The sequence below is a fragment of the Thamnophis sirtalis genome, unplaced genomic scaffold, assembly GCF_051295495.1.
Source record: "Thamnophis sirtalis isolate CommonGarterSnake01/CBP01778 unplaced genomic scaffold, rThaSir2_p1.2 scaffold_10, whole genome shotgun sequence".
Taxonomy (NCBI): Eukaryota; Metazoa; Chordata; class Lepidosauria; order Squamata; family Natricidae; genus Thamnophis; species Thamnophis sirtalis.
The window spans coordinates 27,355,078-27,378,683 of NW_028261390.1; the positions used below are offsets into that span (position 1 = coordinate 27,355,078).

At 36.6% G+C, this 23,606-nt stretch overlaps 1 protein-coding gene across 5 annotated transcripts in view; it reads right to left on the reverse strand.

Moving 5' to 3' along the window:
* The window catches only part of ARHGAP10 (Rho GTPase activating protein 10), a 106,951-nt gene that overhangs the window by 29,481 nt on the left and 53,864 nt on the right, over window positions 1–23,606 (reverse strand). For all 5 annotated transcript variants that reach the window (XM_087724326.1, XM_087724325.1, XM_087724329.1 and 2 more), the window contains 6 exons: window positions 22,645–22,719; window positions 16,561–16,648; window positions 15,657–15,715; window positions 13,138–13,243; window positions 8,942–9,101; window positions 63–213 (listed from right to left, as the gene is read on the reverse strand). In XM_087724326.1, the coding sequence (XP_087580452.1) occupies window positions 63–213; window positions 8,942–9,101; window positions 13,138–13,243; window positions 15,657–15,715; window positions 16,561–16,648; window positions 22,645–22,719 (639 nt within the window). The remainder of the gene's footprint in view (window positions 1–62; window positions 214–8,941; window positions 9,102–13,137; window positions 13,244–15,656; window positions 15,716–16,560; window positions 16,649–22,644; window positions 22,720–23,606) is intronic.

A 23,606-nucleotide genomic window follows, 5' to 3' on the forward strand; every position in this document is an offset into this window, starting at 1 on the left:
TATTGCAGAAGATATATCGCAATTCCACCTTGCCAAGACAGAAAATTTAATGAACGGCTTACTGTCATCCAGCTCTAGACAGAGATTATATACAGCAACAGGCCTCTTATTACGTTGCCCCTGTCGTCTTGATTGTCGTGGTGGGGCGTTTGGAGGAGAGATTGGCACAAGGGTAGGCTCAGGGAAACAAGCATCAGGCAGCATGTGGAAAATCTGAAAGAGCAATATAAAACACACTGATTTACTGTGAAGGACAACTTGTATAAATCCTGTAAGCCATTTTCAAGAAATAATTTGTCTTTGATTTATATTCAATTTCCCACATTTTGAAAATGATTATTTTAAATAAATCAAAATTAAAATAAACATAAATATTCACTGCAAAACACTTAAATTCACAGACCAAAGAATTTTCAACTATGTTGCTAGAGTTATGAACTAAGACAAGAGATAAGCTCTATAATTTACTCAACCTATGAACTTTGCTCAAGTCTTTTGTTATAATTCTTAAAATTGAGGAAAGTAATATATAACTATAGCTTAGCCTGCTTATTTTTTCACAAACACTGATTTTGCCAAATATTTCTTTCCCAATTGGGAAGAAGGAATTAAATCTTACTGAAATGAAGAATCATAGTAACAAGACACTGATTTCCTATTCGTGTACTTTGTTTGTTTGTTTGTTCTATTTTTAAGAAGCAGTTACCCTAGTGCACAATATATCTAGTGCATAATTTTATTAGGTGAAATTTAAAACCAAGAAGAGGGATTTTTCACATGGCACTTGAAAAAGTGTCCTTTATAGTTCTAAAATTCTACACTGCTATAACAGTTTCCTAGGCTTTTAAGCTCAAATATATTTTTCCCAATTTTTTTTTTTTTGCTAGACACTTTAAACTAGAAATAAGAATGAAATTGAATCACAGAGATTCAGTATCTTTCCTTAAAATCTTTTGAGGACAAGTGAACATCTTGCTTTTTACATTGACAGACAGCTTTATCTCTACCAAACACTTTTTGCGTTTAGATGGGAACCAAGTCTGGCATTCAATGTTCTTCTCTTCTCCCTCACATTTCCCCAAATTGTTACTATTATAAAGATTTTTTTTTAAAAAGGATTATGTTTTTTTTTAAAGTGATGGCCTCCCAAAATATATGGGTAGGTGGGTTCATGCAGACGTTCATTTCTCATTACTCCAGAACATAAATCTTCATAAGATAAATAAATGATCAATCATTTCCATTCATCTTGACCACAGCTGATGTTTATTGCCTAAGATCTTAAAAGGATTTTTAAACTGCGGTATCAATAATTGGGGGTTGGAACAAGATTAAAACAAGATGTGGATCTCCTCTATATGCAAAAAGGATTTTTTGAAGGCTATTGATAGGGGTGTTTAAAGACTAAAACTCAGGTTCCTTATTTCATCTTATCTGGTTGGAATTAGGCTGAATTTCTTTTGGGTTCATGTGAGGTTCTGTCTCATCAGGTGTTGGTGGGAGCAAAATGGGTGGGGGGATATCTTTGGATCATTTCTTAACTTCAATCTTCCCAAAGGGAAAAAAAATCAAACTCAGCTTAGTTTACTGAGCTTTTATTTTCCAAAATTAAATCTTTATGTCTAATATCTAAGTCTCACCCCTGATAAATTCAGTTAGACTTCAATGGAGGATACAGACCTAGATTCCCACATAACCCGAATTTTCCACCTCCATTACAGCTCAATAATTTTCTCCTGCTCCATTGCCAGATATTTCCCACACTTTACATAGGAGATACTCCACCTTCACCAAAATCATCAAATTAAAAGAGCAACAACTTGTAAATACATCAGTATTCCCTAATAAATTCATATTAGTGCATGTTATCGTATAGAAATTGAATCTATTCCACATTCATAACTAGAGTGCCCACTATGCAATAAAGGGAGGGCAAACTAATAACATTGTTAGAAATCTAAATTACTTCTCTGAGTAGATTATCCATTTTATCCTAGGAAATCAACTTTGGCTATTACATATGTTCCTTACTTAATAATCGTTCAGAGATCATTCAGACGTGGCAGCTACAACTAGCACTCATATGTAAGTTGGTTGCAGCATCCATAGTCACATGATCACCATTTCTATGGGGTAGTTGGGATACAGTAATGATCATGTGATGTTTTCACTTAATGGCACAATTTAGTATTGGAATTTGTGTTGTCAAACAGTGTGGTCATGTGACACATTGTTTTACAACTGTTTTGGTAAGTGATGAACTCCTGGTTCCAATTGCAACATGGTAGCTTATTTTTTAACAATAGCCATGTCTTGCAGATTTTATCTTAATATTTCTATCACACTATTAATTACTTCAAGCTTTTATGTTTAAGCTTTATTTTATTATTTTTATATCACTGTTATATATATATCATTTTATATATGTTGGTATGGATTGTAAATAAATAAAAATTATCTTCTTTGCTGAGAATATGACATTTTTAATCAACGTGAACCAGATAAGTTTTCTGTACTCTTTTATTGTTAATTGTTCTCTGACAGGTTGCATTAATTTACTTATTTATTTTGTATACTTCTGCATTTCTAATACTTAGCATCTTAACATTAAAATAAATAGAGTTTTTAAAGACTGTAATTGTATTCTGCTTACCCCTATGATGACAGTTCATTATCGTAGTCTTAAAAAAAAGTAGTTTTAACTAGTTTCAAAAAATTGTCAGAGTAGTGCTAGTCAAACATTGATAGGGGCTATTCTATTAAACAGAGACCACTGAAATACACTGTTTATCCACAATGGTCTGCCTAATCTCCCTCAAATGGAGAATGAATAAAATAAAATGTACTGGACGGGGTCAATTTCAGAGATGGTGATTCTGAAAATATTTGGGAATCAAGCCATAAAAGGCTTCTTAAGTAAAAGCTGGCTTTGAATTGCACCATAAATGTACCAAAACTTCTGCAGGGCCTATAGCACATGTTATATCACTATGAAAGTTTTCATTTGATAGTAAGTAGGCTGATGTCTACAACAACTGCAGTTTTAGAATGGCCTTCAAAGGTAGCCTCATGTAAAGTGTATTGTACTATTCTCATTTTATGGTGGTCATATGGAATTACCATCAAAAAGGAATCAAAATGAGGAAACTAACAATAAATATCCCAAATATGCTTTTTCAAGAGGCAACTGTTTTTCTTTGAAGACATTTCACTTCTTATGCACTCGCATTCATAAAGCTACATTAATTCTTCTTAGAACAAGTACAAATGAGAGTGAAATGTCTTCAAAGGAAACAAGAAAGTACAGCTGCCTTTTAAAAAAGGACCTTTGGGACAACCATGACCTGGATGACGTAAAATCTCCATAAATAATAATAAATATGCATAGTATTGAAAACTGCATTACACTGTTGTAACAATAGGAAATAGAATGGCGAAAAACCTTTATACTTAACTATAACAACTTGCTTAAAGTGGTAAAAAATTAATACATGATAGATAGATAGATAGATAGATAGATAGATAGATAGATAGATAGATAGATAGATAGATAGATAGATAGATAAGATAGATAAAATTGCAAAGCAGTGACATTGCAAATCCAAAATAACTCTTGTAAGAATAGTTCAAAGGAGCTACTGTCTTGTTAAATGGAAGAATAGTACAAGATTAGCTACTCTAAAGGTCTATGTCATGGTTCCCAAGAGCATCATAGCAATATCATACAATATCTGACTTTAAAACATTGAAGATAAAAATAAACACATCAGGTTTGCTCTGAAACAATCTGAGTAGCCATTGCAGTAGTCGTAACTGAAGCAATTTGTAACACTATAGCTTTTTTATAGAGAAAAAACCTCTCCATAGAAGTGCTAAAATGTATGGAAACTAAACTTTAAGGAACAGGGGACTCACCCTAATAAAGCCCAAAGCATCCTTTTTCTTCTTATAGTCTCATAGATAGAATTCTTACCTGTCCATTAGCATCAACATCAAGAAATCATCAAAAGCGCAAAAGGAATTTGAAATATACAATAATTATATAGAACATTTGACAATTCTTGATTCAAATATTCTCAAGAGTAGTCCTATTCATACATTTTAACTGAGACCACTCCATGCTGCCTAAGGCCCAAACAACATTAACAGAAAAATTAAATTCTTGGTATTCCCTACTATTATTAATAATATAAAGGAGAAAAAAAGCATGTTGAAAAAAAGTTTTTTTTCAACATGGAAAATCTACTTTTCCAAGAAATGTAAAGTATACTTTGGGGCAACATCGGCACACAGTTGTTAACCACAGCTTTTTCAAGAATTTTAAATGACTAAAACAGATAAAAATGGGGGAAATATATGTTTATTTTAATTGCATCCTTTACTAAATTGACAGAAAAGGCAAAATACAGTACAGCAAAATGAATACTAATTTCCTAGAACTGAACAACTTTTTTGTGGAATCAGTTTCTATGACAGAAGTGCACTGTGGGCAGGTGAACAATAAGATCAATTTTCGGGGACATGGACCTCTCTCAGGCATATTAGACAAACAGAATGTTCATACTTGGAAGGCATCTTAATTCTGTAATTTGTGGACTTTGGAAAAAAATGGGGAACATATGCTCTACTAATTAGTAGGAAGAATCATTACCCAAACGGCCTATAATGTCAGAAGACAGTCTTCTTTTCAATTATAGAAAAATACACAGCCAAACTAAAGAAATGAAGATAGACCAATAAAATAAGAAAATTTGTTGGCGTTGTTCTGAAGAGCGCAGAGATTCCTAACAATGCTGTTATTGCAATGTTTAACGGATAAGAACTGCATCCAGGAACATATGCCGAGGTGGATGTCCTACTGAAAATTCTTCCTTAGCTGTACAAATTCTGACAGAACCTTCCCTAGCTGCAATACTCAGAGACCACAGGTTTGTTGAACAAGGATGTGAAACTTAGACCACTCCATTTCAAAACATCTTGAGAAGAGTTGTTGGAACAGAAGAGAAAGCCACAAAGTTTTTCACGCCTATTGACCCTGCTGGCTGACTACTAATTTAACAGCCAACTGGAAAAGAGACCAGGACTTTTGTGTTGCAGTAATTTTAATCATTGGTCTCTTTCAGGTATGGATATTCATTCTTTTCTTTAGAGTATTTTGATGTTCCTGTAGCTCTTTTTTTCATAGCAAATCAGGTCAGTTCAAAATAAAATAATCCATTAATTATCAAATATTCAAAGGGATAAGGGAACATGAGGGATTTGACTTGGTACATATTGTTGAAAATTATTGTAGAGAAAAAAAACCTAATTCATTTAGGGGAAAAAATCAGTTCAAATTCAAAATTCAACTGATTTACAATGAATCTAATCATGTTTGGGAAGAAAAGAATGGTCATTAATATTCTAGGACAGGGCGATTTCAAACTAATTTAAACACCTTCTAAATTTTTCATCCTACTTTATTTTGAGTGCTTTTTAGATTTCATAGACCATCATGAAATTTCACAGGTCTGATTTTTTTAATAAAGAAAATAGCACCATCATTGCCTTCAATAGTAAATATATTAGAACTTATAAGAAAAAAAAGTAATAAGGAAGTGCATATTAAAAATGCTGTTTGTTTAGATCAGGAGTGTGAAACCCGCATCATTATGGCATTGTCACATGAAATACAATGAGTTTTCCCCCCTTTGCTAAATTAGGTATGGGGGTGCCAGCGTGTGATGCATGCTGCCCATCGGCTGCGAGTTTGACACCCCTGCTTTAGGTCAACCATTTATGAAAATTGTCTAGCCTGTATTATGTTTAATGATTGATATTTAGGTTACAAATGATTTTCAGGCATACTTGGGGCGAAACTAACATACAAGTAGAACTTGTGTTATGAATATATTTTACTGATCTGACATACAATTTTAAATAAGATTTTTTTAAAACTAGGTAAGTATTACTCAGTGTTACTGAGCAAATTTTCTCTTCTTAGGTTACCTTAATTGTGGAAAAAAGAGCACTATTTTGCACATAGTTATTTTAAGAATATGTAAATAAATCTGCTAAAACATATGGATGACATAAAGCTCTTTTATAAAAGCGATTATTGGTTTAACAGATGAACCATTCTAAAACTACTTAACTAGGCTTTTAGCTTTTAAGTTTGACTCTGCATTCTACTGTAACATATTTTATTTAAACCACATGATGAAGATATAAAAATCATGCTTTACAGTATGGTCTTTATTTTATAAAGAAACATTGTCCAATATAAAAAGCATATGGAAAATCTGCTTGATGTGCTTTTCACAAAAAGAGTTGGACAAAAGGAATACATAATTACTGCCACGTATAACAGAAATAGAAATATTCTACTAAATGAAATAATTAATCATTTTACCCTCTTTTTTTCTTCCCTTTCCCCACCCCCAGTTCTGGTTTCATGTATTCTACTTGGCTTAAATATTAAATTCTTTTAAGTACCAGTATCATCCAAAATGCAGAGTAATTCATAGTACATGGATGAAAAAATACAAATTCAGGAAAAATCAACATCAACTAACACCTTGAAGAAATAGCCATTTTTGAATCAACTTCACTTTGTATCCTGAACATTGTGGATTATTAATTTAATTTAAATATTAAAAATTCTACATATGAAGAAATTAAAGCAATGTAATATTTAACAGAATATAATATATACATTCATATTCATAAAGCCACATTAACTCTTCTTAGAACAAGGACAAAATGTTTGTTTGATAAACTTTACCGAATATATAAAAACTGTAGTATGCACATCAGTGTGATATCCCATACTATAATTCTTAATCACAAATATATTATTGAAATTCTCAAAAACAATATGGCAATGGGATTAAAAGCATGATTGTTGGATGAACTTTTCTCACATGCGTGCATGTATGCATGTATGCATGTATATGTATGTATTTATTTATTGAGTTTATATAGCATCCCAACTCACAAATAGGTGAGTCCAAATGGTTTACATCATATAATAAAAACATACAAGAAAAACCACTTCCCATCCATCATGGCAGCCATAATAATTGTAGGTAATCTGATTAGATTAAATCACAACTTTGAATTTCAATATTGAGTGTTGGAATATGGGGAATTTAAGGCAGCATTTAATGTATGTAAGGTATTATATTTACAATAGTAAAAAATAGTTATAAATACTATCATTAACTTTATGCCACGGGAGGGAGGGAGGGAGGGAGGGAAGGAGGGAGGGAAGGAAGGAAGGAAGGATTGGTTTAGACTACCAAGAAGAAGGAGAATTTCTTTACTATAATAAATAAGACCAGTGGAAAATACATTTGCTTCTACTGCCACCTTTCTGTTATTACATGCATGTAGGAAATTAAAATAAATTGTTACAAGTGAAACATTTTAAGTCTCCCTTGATGTGATGCTTCCATAGACATCTGTCTACTAGTCTGACTAGAATGAATCAAGTAGTTTCCACTGTACTGAAAGCAAGCTTTTTGCCAGTCTGGAAAGCAGCAGGACTGTGTGTGTGGGAGAGAGGAGTCAACTGAACAAGCTGACACTTTCTGGCAAGTGCAGAAGCAACAGTAGAAACATAAAATGATTTAAAGACATTAATACATATAAGTTATACTTCTCAGAACCTTGATGAAGTATAAAGATATGGCTATAGAAGCAAACCCATATGTTTTCATTCTTTTTTCTGTGCATCTTTATTTTTTAGAATAGAGGTTAAAAAATTGAGACTGCAACTTTAAACATAAAAGTTAAAAAGCAATATAAAACCTTAAACCAATGAAAAATTTGGTTTTCTCCCATTTATTCAATCTATAAATAAATAATGTGGAAATGAAGGGTGCAATGAAGGCACTTAGAAACATTTGTTTATTAAGCCTATGCTAATAAACTCATGGGTAAATGAATGATGCTATTCTTACCATTGTCCAAAATCAGTGATTCATGAATATTATCAATTTATGACTGAATTGTTCGTATCATGCCTTGATGAATCTATCAAGATTCAGTTAATATTTCATTTACTATGAATTTCACAGGAGTTAATTATTGTTTTGCATTCTGAGACAACTTTGCAACAGGACAACTATTTTGAAAACAAGTTTCAACTTTTTCAGGAGTTTTTATTTTCACATCTGCCAAACTTTGAATTGCCAGGTGTTTACTCCACCAAATCTTTACTGAAATATATTCCGAGGGGGGGGGGGGACTCTAAATATTTGAAAAATTCTAATAGGTACTAATAGGTACTATTTGCAGATAAGCTGAAGAGTTAATATTGGGGGCCAGAGAGATAAATGACAGAGATACTAGAAAGTCACAGGCGGATAAAAGGATGATCTATTTTAAAGTCCAACAGGAAAAAAAAAATTGCAGATTTGAGAATACAGTAGTCATTAGGCAGGCTAGTATAACTGCTTTAACTGCAGACTAGAGATTTTATTAATAAACTTATTAACAAAACAACAAAACAATTGTTATGCGGAGTATATCTCACAAGGAAGCAATGCAGAAAAAGATTCCCCTAATCAAAAAGCCATCCTCTTTATTAGACACTGATAGTATAGTCCATCTCCTTTCCTTTCCATACAGATTTTGCATTTTTCTACAAAACAGAATGTAGAGATTCTGCCAATCTAGCTATATGAAGAAATAAGAACCATCAGCATCTTTTTATAGAGAGTGGAATTTCATTGCAATGTTTTTCACAGGGGAATGAACGGGGAAGATTTAAAGGTCAAACTGAATTTCATAATTTTTTCAAAGGCTGAAAATGTCACTTCTTCCTTACAAATGCTGAAAATCTATTAAAATTAACATGGTTCTGTTTCCTATGTTATGGAAGTAAGGAAGTTGAGAAAATCATAAATTATCTCACAGGAATTTGATATCAAATCTCTTTTCCACTTCCCATACTTACCTTTTCATGGTTTTCAATTAGGATCTCTACCACAATATTCTGAAATTTCAGATCCATAAGACCAGCCACTGTTTCTTCTTGTGGCCTCATTAATGTTGGTCCAAATACAACTCCTAAATTTGCCACAGTCATAAGATTTTTCTTAGCATGATCAGATACACTTTTCAAAAACAAAAAGAAACAAAAACAACCAGCATTATGATGATAGCTACTTCAAAATGAAAAAAATAAAATTACATTTCCTTCAACCATTAAACTTTTGAAATTATTCAGGATGAGTTTGTGCATTTTTTGCCTTTTCTTAAAATAATAAACCTTATTTGATAGATGGAAGTACCTAACATTTCAAACAATTATTCAAAAAAAATATTAACAGAAAAACAAAAAAGCTTTTGGGTTTTTTCCCCACTCAAAAATGTTTTTAGTAAATGCTAACAATTATTTTATACCATTCTGAGGTGAAAACATTTTTTACTTTAATTAAAAGCAATACTGTTAATGAAGATAACGGATTATATCCTGATTTGTGTATTCTTATATTGTATGTAGCACCATGTACAATATATGTAGGCAACAATATCTAGCTTGCAAATTAGCTGTCAGCCTCTGTTTTGCTGCTTGCTTTTCGGCTGCCATTGAAACGAGGAGGGAGGGCATGGTATTTGGATGTGGGAATTAATCTGTACAGGAGGACTGTTAATTGGGAGTTATTCTTACCATCTACTGTGCATGTGGCAAGGAGGGAGTTTCCCGCCAAGGCCAATTGTCCGGCATACCAACCTGATGATGATTTTTGAAGATGTCTCCCACCTGACAGCTGTGGAGATATTGGATTGGACTATGGACTGGGGTTACCAAGGGGAGGGGAATGGGTCATGTATTGATATCTACTGCTTGCGCACGCTTTTGCTCAGATCCAGCTTTACTTAGCTTCTATTTACTTATAATCAGTAAAAGTACTCTTAATTCTGCCAAAATGGAATTGAGTGGTTTCTTTCTTGGTTATTAAGTGAAGCAGCCTTGACATTAGACTCCAATTAGAAAAAGGAGGAACATAGTATAGTGGAAACAACATGTTTGGGGTTAAAACTAGAGTTTGGTTGCACTGTGGCATATTGGTGAAAATGTGTCAAAAGAAAAAAATAATGTCTTTACGTGTATCAGGGAACGCTGTATGTAACACATGTGCAATTAAGATGAGTATATAGGTAATCCTTACTTAATGACCACTGGTTTAGCAACTGTTCAAACTTTAACAGTGCTGAACAAGTGGTACTCATGGCCAGTTCTTGAAGTTCTGGCCATCACAGTGAACCTGCAGTCACGTAATTGTGATTTGTGACCTTACTTGCCAGCTTCCAAGTGAAGTCAATAGGGGAGGAAGATGGAAGTTAAGTGAGGTCCCTGCAATGATATTGGCCAGGGACAGCTCAAATTGCCATGGCTAAGCACCATGGTAATGTGATATCCAGATAACTGCACAACAGAAATTCCTTTCCCAATTACTGTTTTCATACAAGAACTACGTATCTGACTAGAGTCATGATGAATTATGTAGAACAATTTCTATGGCCCATGTTAAGAGATAACCACGGCAGATGGAAGACAGTGACTTGGAATTTAACAGTAGCAAACAATAAACAACATGAAATAAAGAACCTCAATTAAAAAGTAAAACGGAAAGAGAAACATATCCATTGTTGGTAAAGTTTTTGGACAAATGAAAAGACTTTTCAAATGCTTTTAGTGTAGCTGGAAAAAATCCTATTTCCTTCCTCTCTGGAGTCAGTGGCCCTATTGAGAAATCCTTAGGAAGAGGAAAAGAGAAACAATAAGTGAAGGAGGTAAAATGGATGGAGTGTAGCAAATAGTATACAGTAAGTTCAAGAAGGGAGGCAGGACTGATTGGCAGAGCAGATTTAATTGGACAGCTACTTTACCAACTGGAGTTTTGCTGAAGTTGCCCTATGGACTTTCTAGTCAAAATTATGTAATTGGGGAAGAATCTGAGAGAGCAAGAAGTGATTATGAAAATGGTTGTGGAATAAATGACAGGAGGCACCGGATTGAATATAAGAACAGAGATAACCAGTGTGATGCCAGTCTGTTTTTCTAACTCACTGGCTATTCCCTGGATATAGTCGCTATGGATATTTGGATGTGGATTCCAGATCTATTTGTAATAACATGGCTAGAATAAGAAACAGTGAGAAAAACTGGTGCATACCAACAAGACACAGTTGAGTGGAAAGAAGGAATTTCTTTGTCTGAGAGTCACCTGATAAGATTTTGAGTGGTACAGCAGTACTAATTCCAATGATAAAGAAATGATGGTAGTGATTCTATGTGAGGTTTACAAAAAAAATGAGGTTTATTTATGGTGTGCTTCAATCTCCAAATAGTCTGAACCAGGGGTCTCCAACCTTGGCCAATTGAAGACTTGTGGACTTCAACTCCCAGAATTCCTCAGCCAGCTTTGTTATTCTACTATCATGGAAAAAAACTGCCACTTAGATCAGCCACCATGTGCTTTTGTGAAGACAGGGCTATTCTCAACAGGGCCTCCCTAGATATGTGGCTTGAATAAACAGGTTCAATTCTGGAAAGATGTTACCAAAATATACCTGATACTATGCCATAAAGTACTTTAAAATTAATTAAGCATGCCCATGATACAGATCGCATTTTCATTTTGACAATGGCACATATTGAGTAAAATAGGCGTGGAAGAAAAGGAAAGAAATGAATTTTTTAAAAAAAAGAATGTTCATAGGAAGTACAATTTCTGTATAAAAAAGATTCAGAACAAAAAATATGGAATCTGTATGGAAGAGGTAAACGGAACTGTTTAAGAGAATAAAAGCCGTACAAAATAAAATAAAAAGATATTGAATAATGTATATAGCCCCCCAAAAACATAATCCCAAAGAATGTAGTCAAAGAAAGTACTGAAAATATCTGAACATTGAGCTGAATGTCTGTTGCTGAGTAAAGTGAGAGCAATTTACTCAATAGAATGTAAGCATGTATAAGAATAAACAAAATGCTTAGCAAATGGTTCAACTGTGAGCAGAAATTAAGACATAGATGCATGATCTTTCCTTAGCTTTTTAGGTAATAATTATATAAGGAAATGCTTGTGTTATCATTAGAACAGTGTTATTTTTGGATATCAATATGTGTTGTTTGTGTGCATTGTATATATTTTTGCACGAAGATCTTGTTGTGTTGTTTCTAGTATGTCAATGATTTGCAATGTAATTACATAAATCAGATAACGAGATGCACCAATCTAAAAATTAAAATACTGAAAATCAAGCTAAGATATATGTTGTAAAACAAGAAAAAAAAGGGTTACCAATGCTGAATAAACAGAATGAACACAAACTAAATTACCAGCATGACAGATGTACATTGAGGTATGGAGAGGTATGCAAAATGAATATTGGTATAAATGACAACAATTTGGCAATGTTTCTTTTCTTTCTCTACTGCCTCTTATTATTTCAGCTATTACTTAATATTGCACTGCAATAACAGTGCTTAACCAGTAAGAGTGGGCAACTATTAGATGATAGATAGATAGATAGATAGATAGATAGATAGATAGATAGATAGATAGATGGGTGGGTGGGTGGGTGGGTGGGTGGGTGGGTGGGTGGGTGGGTGGGTGGGTGGGTGGGTGGGTGGGTGGGTGGGTGGGTGGACGGACGGTAGATATAGATAGATAATTATCTATCTATCTATCTATCTATCTATCTATCTATCATCCAAGAGCCAAGGTGGCGCAGTGGTTAAATGCAGCACTGCAGGCTACTGCTAGATCAGCAGGTCAGCGGTTCAAATCTCACCGGCTCAGGGTTGACTCAGCCTTCCATCCTTCCGAGGTGGGTAAAATGAGGACCCAGATTGTTGGGGGCAATATGCTGACTCTCTGTAAACTGCTTAGAGAGGCCTGAAAGGCCTATGAAGCGGTATATAAGTCTACTGCTATTGCTATCTATCTAATATATCATATATTCAATCATCCAGATTACATTTTCTAAAACAGATATACATTATACAACAAGGCAAAAAGCAAACATTTGTTTTTGCTGTTTATATGAAATATAAAAATACATTTCCGAACATAATCAGTTTTCAGGAACTGCAAAAGAAAAAAAAGTAAACATCGAAGTACAATACAAGAGGCTTACTTTGCTAAGTGTTTCACAACAATATCAAGCATTTCTTTGTTCTTTTCTGGAAGTTTATGAACCAAGGAGTGGATAACTTTAAAACGGGATTCAGGGCTACCACTTTCTAAATAAAAGAAAAAACAATAATTCATATTATGCACTTGGCGCAACCCATGCTGAAAATTACGTATAAACATTTTAATTTTCTTTTTTGCTACCTGTGCATATTTAAAAATACGAAGGTAAATCCTTTTTTGACACTTTTTCCATCTCCCCGGATGCTAGGAAACTTCAGCACTATATTAAAGTTGCTAGCTATAGAACATTTATCTTAAGAGGGTAACTTTTTATTCTCTTGGCCTTGTATATGACCTTCCTTAATATACAACCAAACATCAGTTTTATTTCCTGAAAACCACCCTGATTATAATATTTAAACAATTTGCTGAAGTGCATTACACTGAGATAATACAGACATGTCACATTCCCTACATGGGGAATAATGGAAATGAAATGATGAACAAATATGGTAAAAAATGAGAATTGCTAAACCTATGTAGATTTGTAAACAATTAGGTAGCAAGAGTCACTTGATAGTGAAACGAGCAGTATTAAAATAAAAAATAAAATAAAATGGTGAATAAATATCTTGAATTAAATAAATACACACTATCCACTCCAACCATTTATCTCCCATATCCTTTAGTATCATTATCTCTTTTACCTTCTTCCTCCAAGCATCTACAAGGTTAAATGCTAAGAGTCCTTCAAATCTGCCTTTTATAAATCCTTGCTTTTACAGATCTTTCTTTCTTCATATCCTCCAAATATCGTGCTCCAGGTTCCTTTCTCTTTCAAACCATAACATATTCTACTCCCTTCCTTGCTGCTAGCTGACTACTGCTTCTTTAAGTCATAAACCTCTTTAGGCTTCCCTTCAAAATAGTTATAGTCATAGGGAAACTGATAATATTTGCTTCTCTCATAAAAGGTAGGTTTAAATATTTTGAGTATTGTAATTGAGCATTTCATGTTAACATCACAATCAGCCAATCAATATCTAGGGCAGTTTCTCCCATTCCCCAATACAGTACAATACGGCTTTTCGGATGGGGGAGGGGGACAGGGGAAACGGAATCATAAAATAATTCTTCTTTTTTAGTTAAATATGGATTTGTTGGTAATCTTTTTGAAAGATTCTTAACACAAAGTTCTAGCTTCTATGTAATTCAACTACATTACATTCTGGGAGATTTCTCATTGCCCATTTCATATTTTTTCATAAGATGCTAATACGTGTTTATTATATTGCAACATCCTTGCATTTAGCCCAATACACTTAGTTTTATATATGAATTAGAACAGTGACGTGCAGTCAGGGGAGGCAGGGCCTCACCACTGTTATCATGAAAAGAAAAAAAAAATGTAAAAGGAAAAAGGCTGAGGTAGTTGCTGCCAGAGTCACAGTGGATGACTCTGCTTAGTGCTTAACTGTTTAAAAAAGCCTCTAAAAAGTGCCCTCTACAGGAGGAGGCGGGAGAACCATGTGCCTCATTTAGTCTATCTTTATGATCACTTGAGCAGAGTTAAGCAAGAGTTAATTCCTTATGTAGATGAGGCACTTGGTTCCCTTGCCTCCTCCTGTAGAGGGTGGTTTTTAAGAGGCTTTTTAAAACAGTTAAGTAGAGTCATCCATTGGGGATTCCCACCACTATGTCGGTCATAGCGCCGAGGTGGCAGGGCGGCTTTTGCCTGCTTTCAAGAAAGCTTTCATTTTGTCACCTGGTTACCTGTCCCGTCCGTCCTCCCCCGTCAACCGAAGTGACAATTTCCAGCGGAGGAGGATGGCCACCGTCGAGAAACAGACGGCGTCGCGTTCAGAGAAACGCGCAGAGGGATCTAACTTCTAGTCCCCCTCCGACACCCCTTCCCCGCTCTTCCTCCTCCTCCATCCTGTCGGCTCCCTTTGCAATCCTAGGGGGTCTTCCCTCCGGATGGACGGTGCGCACACACCACACCCCAGACCCTCTGCGCGATCCAGTGTTAAGCGTGTCCCCCCCATCCTCCCAAGTGCTTACAGCCCCCTTACAGGGAGGTAATGTTGGGCGGTAGGGTGCACGGAATCGCCCGGGTGTTGTCACAGAGTGCGTTATCTTTGGTACAAGTGTACGAAGCCAGGCAGGCGATCTTCCCGGATCTGCTCCCTTGGACGTCCCAGCGCTATGTTCGACATAGAGGCGGGACGCCTGTATGTCGGACATAGCGCTGGGGCGGCAGGGCCCGCTTGCCTCACCAGCCATAAACCTCACTGCACGTCACTGAATTAGAATATATAGATTATATAATAGTTTGCAGTGAGGTTTTGTACTGCGTAGAAAGTTTTTAACATTCTGAATACTGTATGCATTTGTAGGAGGACCAGAAATATATGATGGTTTTTAGAAAAGTTTTTGACTATTAAGTTTCCTAACTGGATTTCCCTGATTTCCAATAATTATTATTTTAAAAGAGATAAAATCTGTAAGTCATATATTTACTAGCAGGAGTGATGAACTCTCCATGTAACTCATACGTCATTAAGGGTTCTGGCAGGCTTCTGTTAAAAGAAAAACATTGGAATAATTAAGGGGGGGAGATCATTTAACTTTACAATCAACTTTAAATACAAACATTCTAAAAAAGGGGGGACTATATATTTTATCATACTAGAATGTATTCCTTTTAATTTTGCATTGTTTACTTCGTTTACTTTGTACTTAGGATGCCTTTTATAAGAACTGGGGGGGGGGAGGAATCATCATTCCATCAAATATTTATCTGGGTTGTATTCCATATTGCATATGAGCAAAACCTTGGAGTTTCTACCACCACAGCCAGGAAATATAAAGGTATGATTACCATACAGAGACCAATCAATTCTTTAAAGGATGTATTTTTTTTTCAAAACATAAAAGTTTGTTGTGACTATTTCCACAGATTGCACTCTGAAAATTACAATCCACTTCTTTTTCTTTTTAAACCGAAGTACTGTTGAAAAGAAAGTTAAGTAAAGGAGCTTAACCATTAACCTATCCATTAGCAGTACAACTCTCCAATCACAGGACAGGACAAACTGAGGGTGGCAGAATAAGCCAAAAGAAATATTGTATCAATAAATCAGCTGAGGCTATAAAGAAAAATGTGCCCATGCATTGCTACAGAAAGGGCAACTGTGCAGCAGCTTGACATGTTGCTGATCCCTCCCCCCAGTCTAAATTTCCTCCCAGGTCATTTCAGGTCATCTGACATGGAACAGATTTTAAAGGACTATAAAGAATTCCAGAAAATAATATTCTACATGCTTCCTAAAATTGTTTACATTTGAATTGTTCAAAAAATGTGATATTCACCATCTATTATAGTTTCAATGAAATTACAGAAATATAAAATATTTAATCGTACCTTAAGTATTGTTTCACTGTACTTGTTATTGTCTTCACTTCCCATTCTGTATTACTTTCCAAATCAACTTCATCACATGTTTTTGCATCTAGAAAATAAACACAAGCAGGTAACCTTGATCAGTTATAATTTAGATTCCAGACACTATACAGTATAACTGAGCTTATGAAAGCATCAATAAATCAAATCATAAAGTTCTGTTAATGAAAAGAATAAGCCATACTCCTGTAAGATTCTGTTTCTTATCTTCTATGCATAGAGAAGTAGAAACCAGAAGGTAGTGGGAGAATTGTACAAGTACAGAAAAGACCATTTCAAAAATCAAACTTGCACCTATTGTCTATTGTGGTCTCTCTGCATTATGAATGGGGTTCTATTATATTTGGGTATAAGATACTTATATTCTGAGACAAATGGCACTCATTAATACAGAATGAAAAGCAATAATTAAAAAAGTAACATTTTGAAGTCAAACATTTAATATACAAAGCTAAATGCTCCCTTGTGTGGAAAAGATACAGGATTGCAGAAATCAAACTAGTTTGTAGAGTGACTTCTTGTGGACTCTATGGTTTTGACTCTATGGTTACAATAAATTTTGTCAATGAAATTAATATATATTGATTGATATTATTGATACATCTCTTTTATCCATCAGACAAAAGAGAGATCTTTTCCTCAAATCAGAACAGTAGATAAATATATATTGTATACTGCAAAATGACTTTCTTGCAGGCATAAAATTCCAAGATTCAGTGGCCAGACACTAAGATCCAAATAGAGTGTAGATAAAAAGACACTAAGGTGTTCTGTCCCCCCTTCTCCGCTCGTTAAACAGACGACAGGCAAATAACTTAAAAGGAACTCTCTTTATCAGTTCTCGGCTCAGAATGGCTGTGAGCCCAAAAATAACATAAATAGTCTCTGACGAGATAACAGAATCCCAAACAAAAACTCTTACAACACAATGCACTTCTCCAAGTGTATCCTTGAATCAGGGTTACAGAAAACAAAGCACTTCCCAAGTGTATCTTACATAAACCACGACTGATGATCAATCAATGCTGAACGAACCAAGGAACGTTGAATCCTGCAACTAGGGCGTGGCACCATCCGTCCTTTTATCCCCAGAATATGCCCCTAACGAGCCCTAGCTGCATAATTAATCTTGCATCCTGAAAGACTCACAGAAGACTGCTGCTGAGTCACAACACTATCCCCCACCGCAGGGCCCTTTCCCCGGGTTCTGAGAATATGGATGCAGTTGGAATGACGTGTCCACAAGATGACCCGGACCCATTTCCTGTGGTGCCTTTTTCATGAGTCCCAAACCTCTGGAGGCATAGCCCCCTTGAATCGGAACTCCTTAGGTATCCAGTGGCCACCATGTTTCCTTCCGCCCTTCATGGCGTCGACACCCCGTCCAGGGTCATCCACCCTCCGCAAGGCCGACCCACCAGCCCCCCTACCGTCGGAGGTTGATGGCACCTCTACCAGCTTTGGCCGAGCCTTAACACCCTGTCCAGGGTCCTCCACCCTCTGCAAGGCCGACCCACCAACCCCCCTACCGTCAGAGGTTGACGGCAGCTCTACCGACTCCTGCCGAGCCACCACGCAATCCCCTCCCGCAGAGCCCTTCCCCCAGTTTCGATGATCGGGGTGCGGCCCAGAAGGGTCGGTGAAGGCCTCCCCAGAACACGGTCCAAGGTACTGGCACCCCACTGGGAACCTAGAGACAAAGTCTAGTGCTGCGGGGACCGGAGTCGACAAAGGATGGAATCTCGGCGGAGTTCTCCTTATAGACCTGGCCCAATGACACTGGGCACATGACTTCACGCACCTCCGGATGTCATTTTTCAGATGGGACCACCAAAACTGACGGGAGGCCAGATGCAATGTCCAAACAAACCCCCAATGTCTTGACGCAGACGCGCAATGAATCTGCGTGAGCACCCGGCGACGGATGTGCCGTACGGGAACATAGTGCCAGCCAGATCCCCTTCCAAAGTCCATAGGGACGCCGGCCCACTTCTGCCTTTCGTCGCTCCACCCAGTCGTCACCCCCCTGCGCATTCCGTATCAGAGACTGCATGCTCACGGGATGACAAGCAGCAACGCAGGATGCAACGGGCAGAACACTCCGAGTTGGAAGCGAGTTCGCAGGGTCAGAGTTCTCTACTTTACTCGGCAGAGCCTCCGCCCTGGGACTCCACACACCCCGAACGCACGCTATATTGTGCGAACGAGGTATCACGGCCGCACCAATGTGCTGGTTGTCCGACATGATAGTGCGTTGCTGAGGGATGGCTGCAGTCCGCACAACCCTTCTGTTCTTCTTGGGGCAACTCCCTGCCAGGTGTCCAAGATTCCCACAGTAGAAGCACAATCCCTCAGCACGTTGTCTGTCCATCTCTGTCCATGACACTCGAGGTCTGACAGCACCCAACTCTATGGGCTCCTCCCAGTCCACTGCAGTCCCTTGCTGAACCGGCATGCTGGTGGTCTCCTGGAATACACAGCAAGGCCTTCGCTTCTGCAGCCGGGCGTCTATCCGAAGGCACAGGTGGACCAACGCGTCAAACGTCGGTGGCCTGTCCACCCTCGCCAGTTCATCCTGCAAGGCCTCAGACAATCCATCCTGGAACGTGTCCATTAGAGCTGGTTCATTCCACGTGGAATCCTGGCTACGCAGCCTGAATTCAGTCACATAGTCCTGCAATGAACCACTTCCCTGCTGCAGTGACTTTAGACTTCTAGCAGATGTTTCCCCCTTGATCGGATCTTCAAACATCCGTTTTAAGTACTGGCAAAAGCCCTGGAAGTCATCCAACAAGGGCTCTGCTGAACTAACAAGGGGGTAGCCCAATGGGCAGCTATGCCTGAGAGCAAACTGATAATGAATCCCACCTTCGTCCAGTCAGTGGGAAAGTCCTCCACTCTCAAACTCAGGAACAGCTGGCATTGTCCCAGAAACGCGGCAAACATGGCCAGACTCCCATCATATTTATCTGGCATGGCTACTGGGCACTTCCTCCTTGGCTGGGGGGGGGGATTTGCAGCTCTCTGCAGCTGTTTAATTTGGTCCAACAACATCGCGATTTGTTGTGCCATTTGTCTATTTTCAGCCATCAACTGCTCCATAATTACGGAAATGAAGGCTTGTCAGGCAGGAGTCAATCTGTTCTGTCCCCCCTTCTCCGCTCGTTAAACAGACAGGCAAACAACTTAAAAGGAACTCTGTTTATCAGTTCTCGGCTCAGAATGGCTGTGAGCCCAAAAATAACATAAATACAGTCTCTGACGAGATAACAGAATCCCAAACAAAAACTCTTACAACACAATGCACTTCTCCAAGTGTATCCTTGAATCAGGGTTACAGAAAACAAAGCACTTCTCCAAGTGTATCTTACATAAACCACGACTGATGATCAATGTTGAACGAACGAAGGAACGTTGACTCCTGCAACTACGGCATGGCACCATCCGTTCTTTTATCCCCAGAATATGCCCCTAACGAGTCCCAGCTGCATAATTAATCTTGCATCCTGAAAAGACTCACAGAAGACTGCTGCTGAATCACAACACTAAGGTGAGGCCACTTTACAGTTTAAAAGAAGAGTATAGTTTTTGTCTTAACAAAGTGTCTAACATTTGATACAGCTCCCTCACAACCACTCTAAAAAATCAGGCCTTGAAACTAGGCAACTAAGTGACCGGAGGTCAGAGTGCATGTTCTTACTACGCTGTGTATTAGATCCTGTGAAACAACTAGACTAGCCTAGAGAATCACACCTATCTTAGCCACCTAAAACAGACAAGGTGATTCTCATCTTGCAAGATTTTGGCAATGAATGGAATTTTCAGCCAAGATGTTCTCTATAGTTGCTTCTTTGCTACAGAACTTCCATTTGCTGCAGAACTTCCATTGTTTACTTTTATGATTTTGTTCCTTTACTATTGTTTTTATGTTTTGTCCCCCCCCCCCCCGCTTTTTATTGTCATAAGCTTCCCAGAGTAGCCCCACAGAGAGATGGGTGGCAAATAAATTTAATAAATAAATACAAAAAATGCTCTCAGCGGTAAGAAGCTCCTGACAAGGTTGTAATCCATGCTTAAAACTCCCATATGCAATGACAGGGATAGTTATGAAGAATGTTACAGTGTTTATCTAACAACCAGATCCATTTAATTCTTGCAACTGTAATATTCTTTTTCAAGTAGATAAATTGTTTAAACATGCATGTCCATTTTATACGTTTTCTATCCCTAACTTTATTTTTTCTTTTTCACAACATTCCTTTCCTCTTGAAAATTTTGATGAGTCTGAGGTTCACAATTTAGGGAAGCTAAGGTAGGAGATGAGATCTTTCTTATGACTGCATAACTATCCAGGTAAGTTTTTGTAAGGCAGAACAATGTGCTGAAACATGATGCAGTTATCAGAATAGGATTTGGTTTCCTCTCTTTCCATAAAAAACGAGCTTTAAAAATGAATAACCTAAGAAGCATGGATTTCAGACAAAGGCCATAGGATAGTGGCTAATATTCTTTATAAAATAGAACTCCAAAATAAGCTTCTACTTGATACATATGCAACAAAATACAAGGAAATAAATTACATTCTAAAATATGTGCGTAAAAGGATTCTTGTGTGTGTGACTTCAAGTCAGTGTCGATTCCTGGTAATTGCCTGGATTAGTTCCTGAAGTTTTTTTTTTCCTGGAAGTGATTTGCCTTTTCCTTCTTCCCAGGACTGAGAGAGATTGACCGAAGATCACCCAGCTGACTTTATGCCTAAGGTGAGACTTGAATTCATGGTCTTCCATTTTCATTCCCAATGCCTTAAACCACTGTACTAACCAGCCCTCAGCTATTTAAATTTAAACTATTTGAATGACTTTCTCTAACAAAACAGTAGATTAAATTGGGTTTCATGAAAATACCAGGTTTTCATAACAGGATTTATGCATTTTGTCTCAACAGCTTTTCCTTTTACTTCCTAATTCTGAAGCTATAAGAAATATTGAGGTCTATATACCTTTCTTAAATTCAATGCAATTGCCAATAGCAATTAAAGATAGTTAATTAATAATTAGCTGATCATCTTGCCAAATTAATACGGAAAAAAAGACAGTACACTGTATAATAACTGTCATATTTTCAGCAGTCAGCATCATACAAGTGGCAAGGATTTGACAGCAGCGCATACAGTAAAATAAAGTACTTTGCCATCCACATAATGTCTGGGGTAATGAGATGAATTCATTTGCTAGTTTCCTCTAGTTTTATCTGCCAAAGAACACTGTGTTATCAGCACAGATGGAGCTACATGCTCCTGGAGAGGAGCCTGTTGCAAACTAGCTTCTCTGAATATCAATGAATCGTTGAAAGTCAGACCAGTGATTCTATCAAATGACAGGTTTAGAAGACATGGAAAGCTCAAGTAATCCAGGTAGTCTGATCTGATTGCATGTACTGCCAAAAATTGTGCACAAGAAATCTGAAAATTTTGCAGTGTTGACTATTACGATGTGGTTAGATAATAATTTCACTCTAACAATAGGAAGAATGGTAGTTATATTTGTTGTCAGAATTAAATGAAATTTTTATCAAAGGGATGATAATCTATAATTTCCTAGAAAAATCACTAGAACTCAAAATAAGGATTAAACACAATGTACATTTAAATACATTTGCACTGAAATGAGACAAATTTCAATATGTTTAAAATATTGTTTTATCTACTTTAAAAATATCTAAATGTACTGTTTTCATTCCATCAAAATTTTGTCCACTCATAATTAAGGAGAAATCTCTAAATAGCTTAAATCTTTCAGATTTTCATATATTTTCAGATATTTTTTTTAACTGGTGAATTAAAAGGACATAATGGAAATCTTGCTTTGTATTAAATTATGACCTCTCAGCATCCATTTAAAAAGCCTATTGCCCCAAATAATGTTGCTTTCACATCTTGACATGATTTAAAGAGAAAACTAAAAATTTGGGGGGGGTGGGGGGAACAATAAAAAAGGAAGTATGCATATATATAATGATAGAAGCAGATTTTAAAAATGAGCATACCCATCAACAAATTCAGTAGTCTCTGGACTTTTGAACTCACCCCTACAACTCTATACAGTCCTTGATCATTTATACCTAATAGAGACACAAAAGAATTAATAAAAGTTATTAAACATAAATAAGTCATATTTATTATAAGCATTTAATCTGGTTTGGGAATAATGAATAGATTTAAAACAATTAATCCACTGACAACTAAAAACTGTTTGAGAATTAGCTTCTAGGAACGGAAGAATGCATAAAGCTTCGCATAAGCATCTTTTTGGCTACTGCAGAGACAAAATCCTATACAGTGTAGGTTTTTTTTAAATCTATTAAGTATAACTGAATATGAGAGCTAAGATAACATGATAATGAAATCTTTGAAGAATTCAAATGCATCCATGCATCCATGCAAACACTTTTAGTTCAATATACCGGTTAAGATAGGTACAATATTTTTCTCCCTGGTTAGTCCATAATTTAAATTATGACAATTTAAGATCTTTATTAGACCTAAGAAAATAAATATTAATCTAGAAGATACTCTCAAACATAAGGCATTACCTAACCAGTGAAACCTCAATTACATCTTGCATATGAAGAGCATTGTAGTTGCTGTTGTCACTGTATGTATACAACATGAAATCACAGCTGGCGGTTCTTTAGCTGGCGTTGGCCTTCCTACACATTTACTTCTTCCCAATATTCTAGGTGCAGGATGTTATAATCTATCAATGTAGCATATGTATAGTCCTAGTGTAGCATTTGTAAAAGACAGATAGAAATTTTGTCAATGTGCCCAAGATTTTTTGGTATGGCACCTAGTGTGCCAATAACTACTGGGACCATCATGACCGGTTTATGCCATAATCTTTCAACTTCAGTTTTCGGATATTGATACTTTGTGATGATCTGCAACATTTGGTCTTCCATTCTACTATCCCTTGGTATTGCCAAAGCAATTATCCATGCTCTCTTCT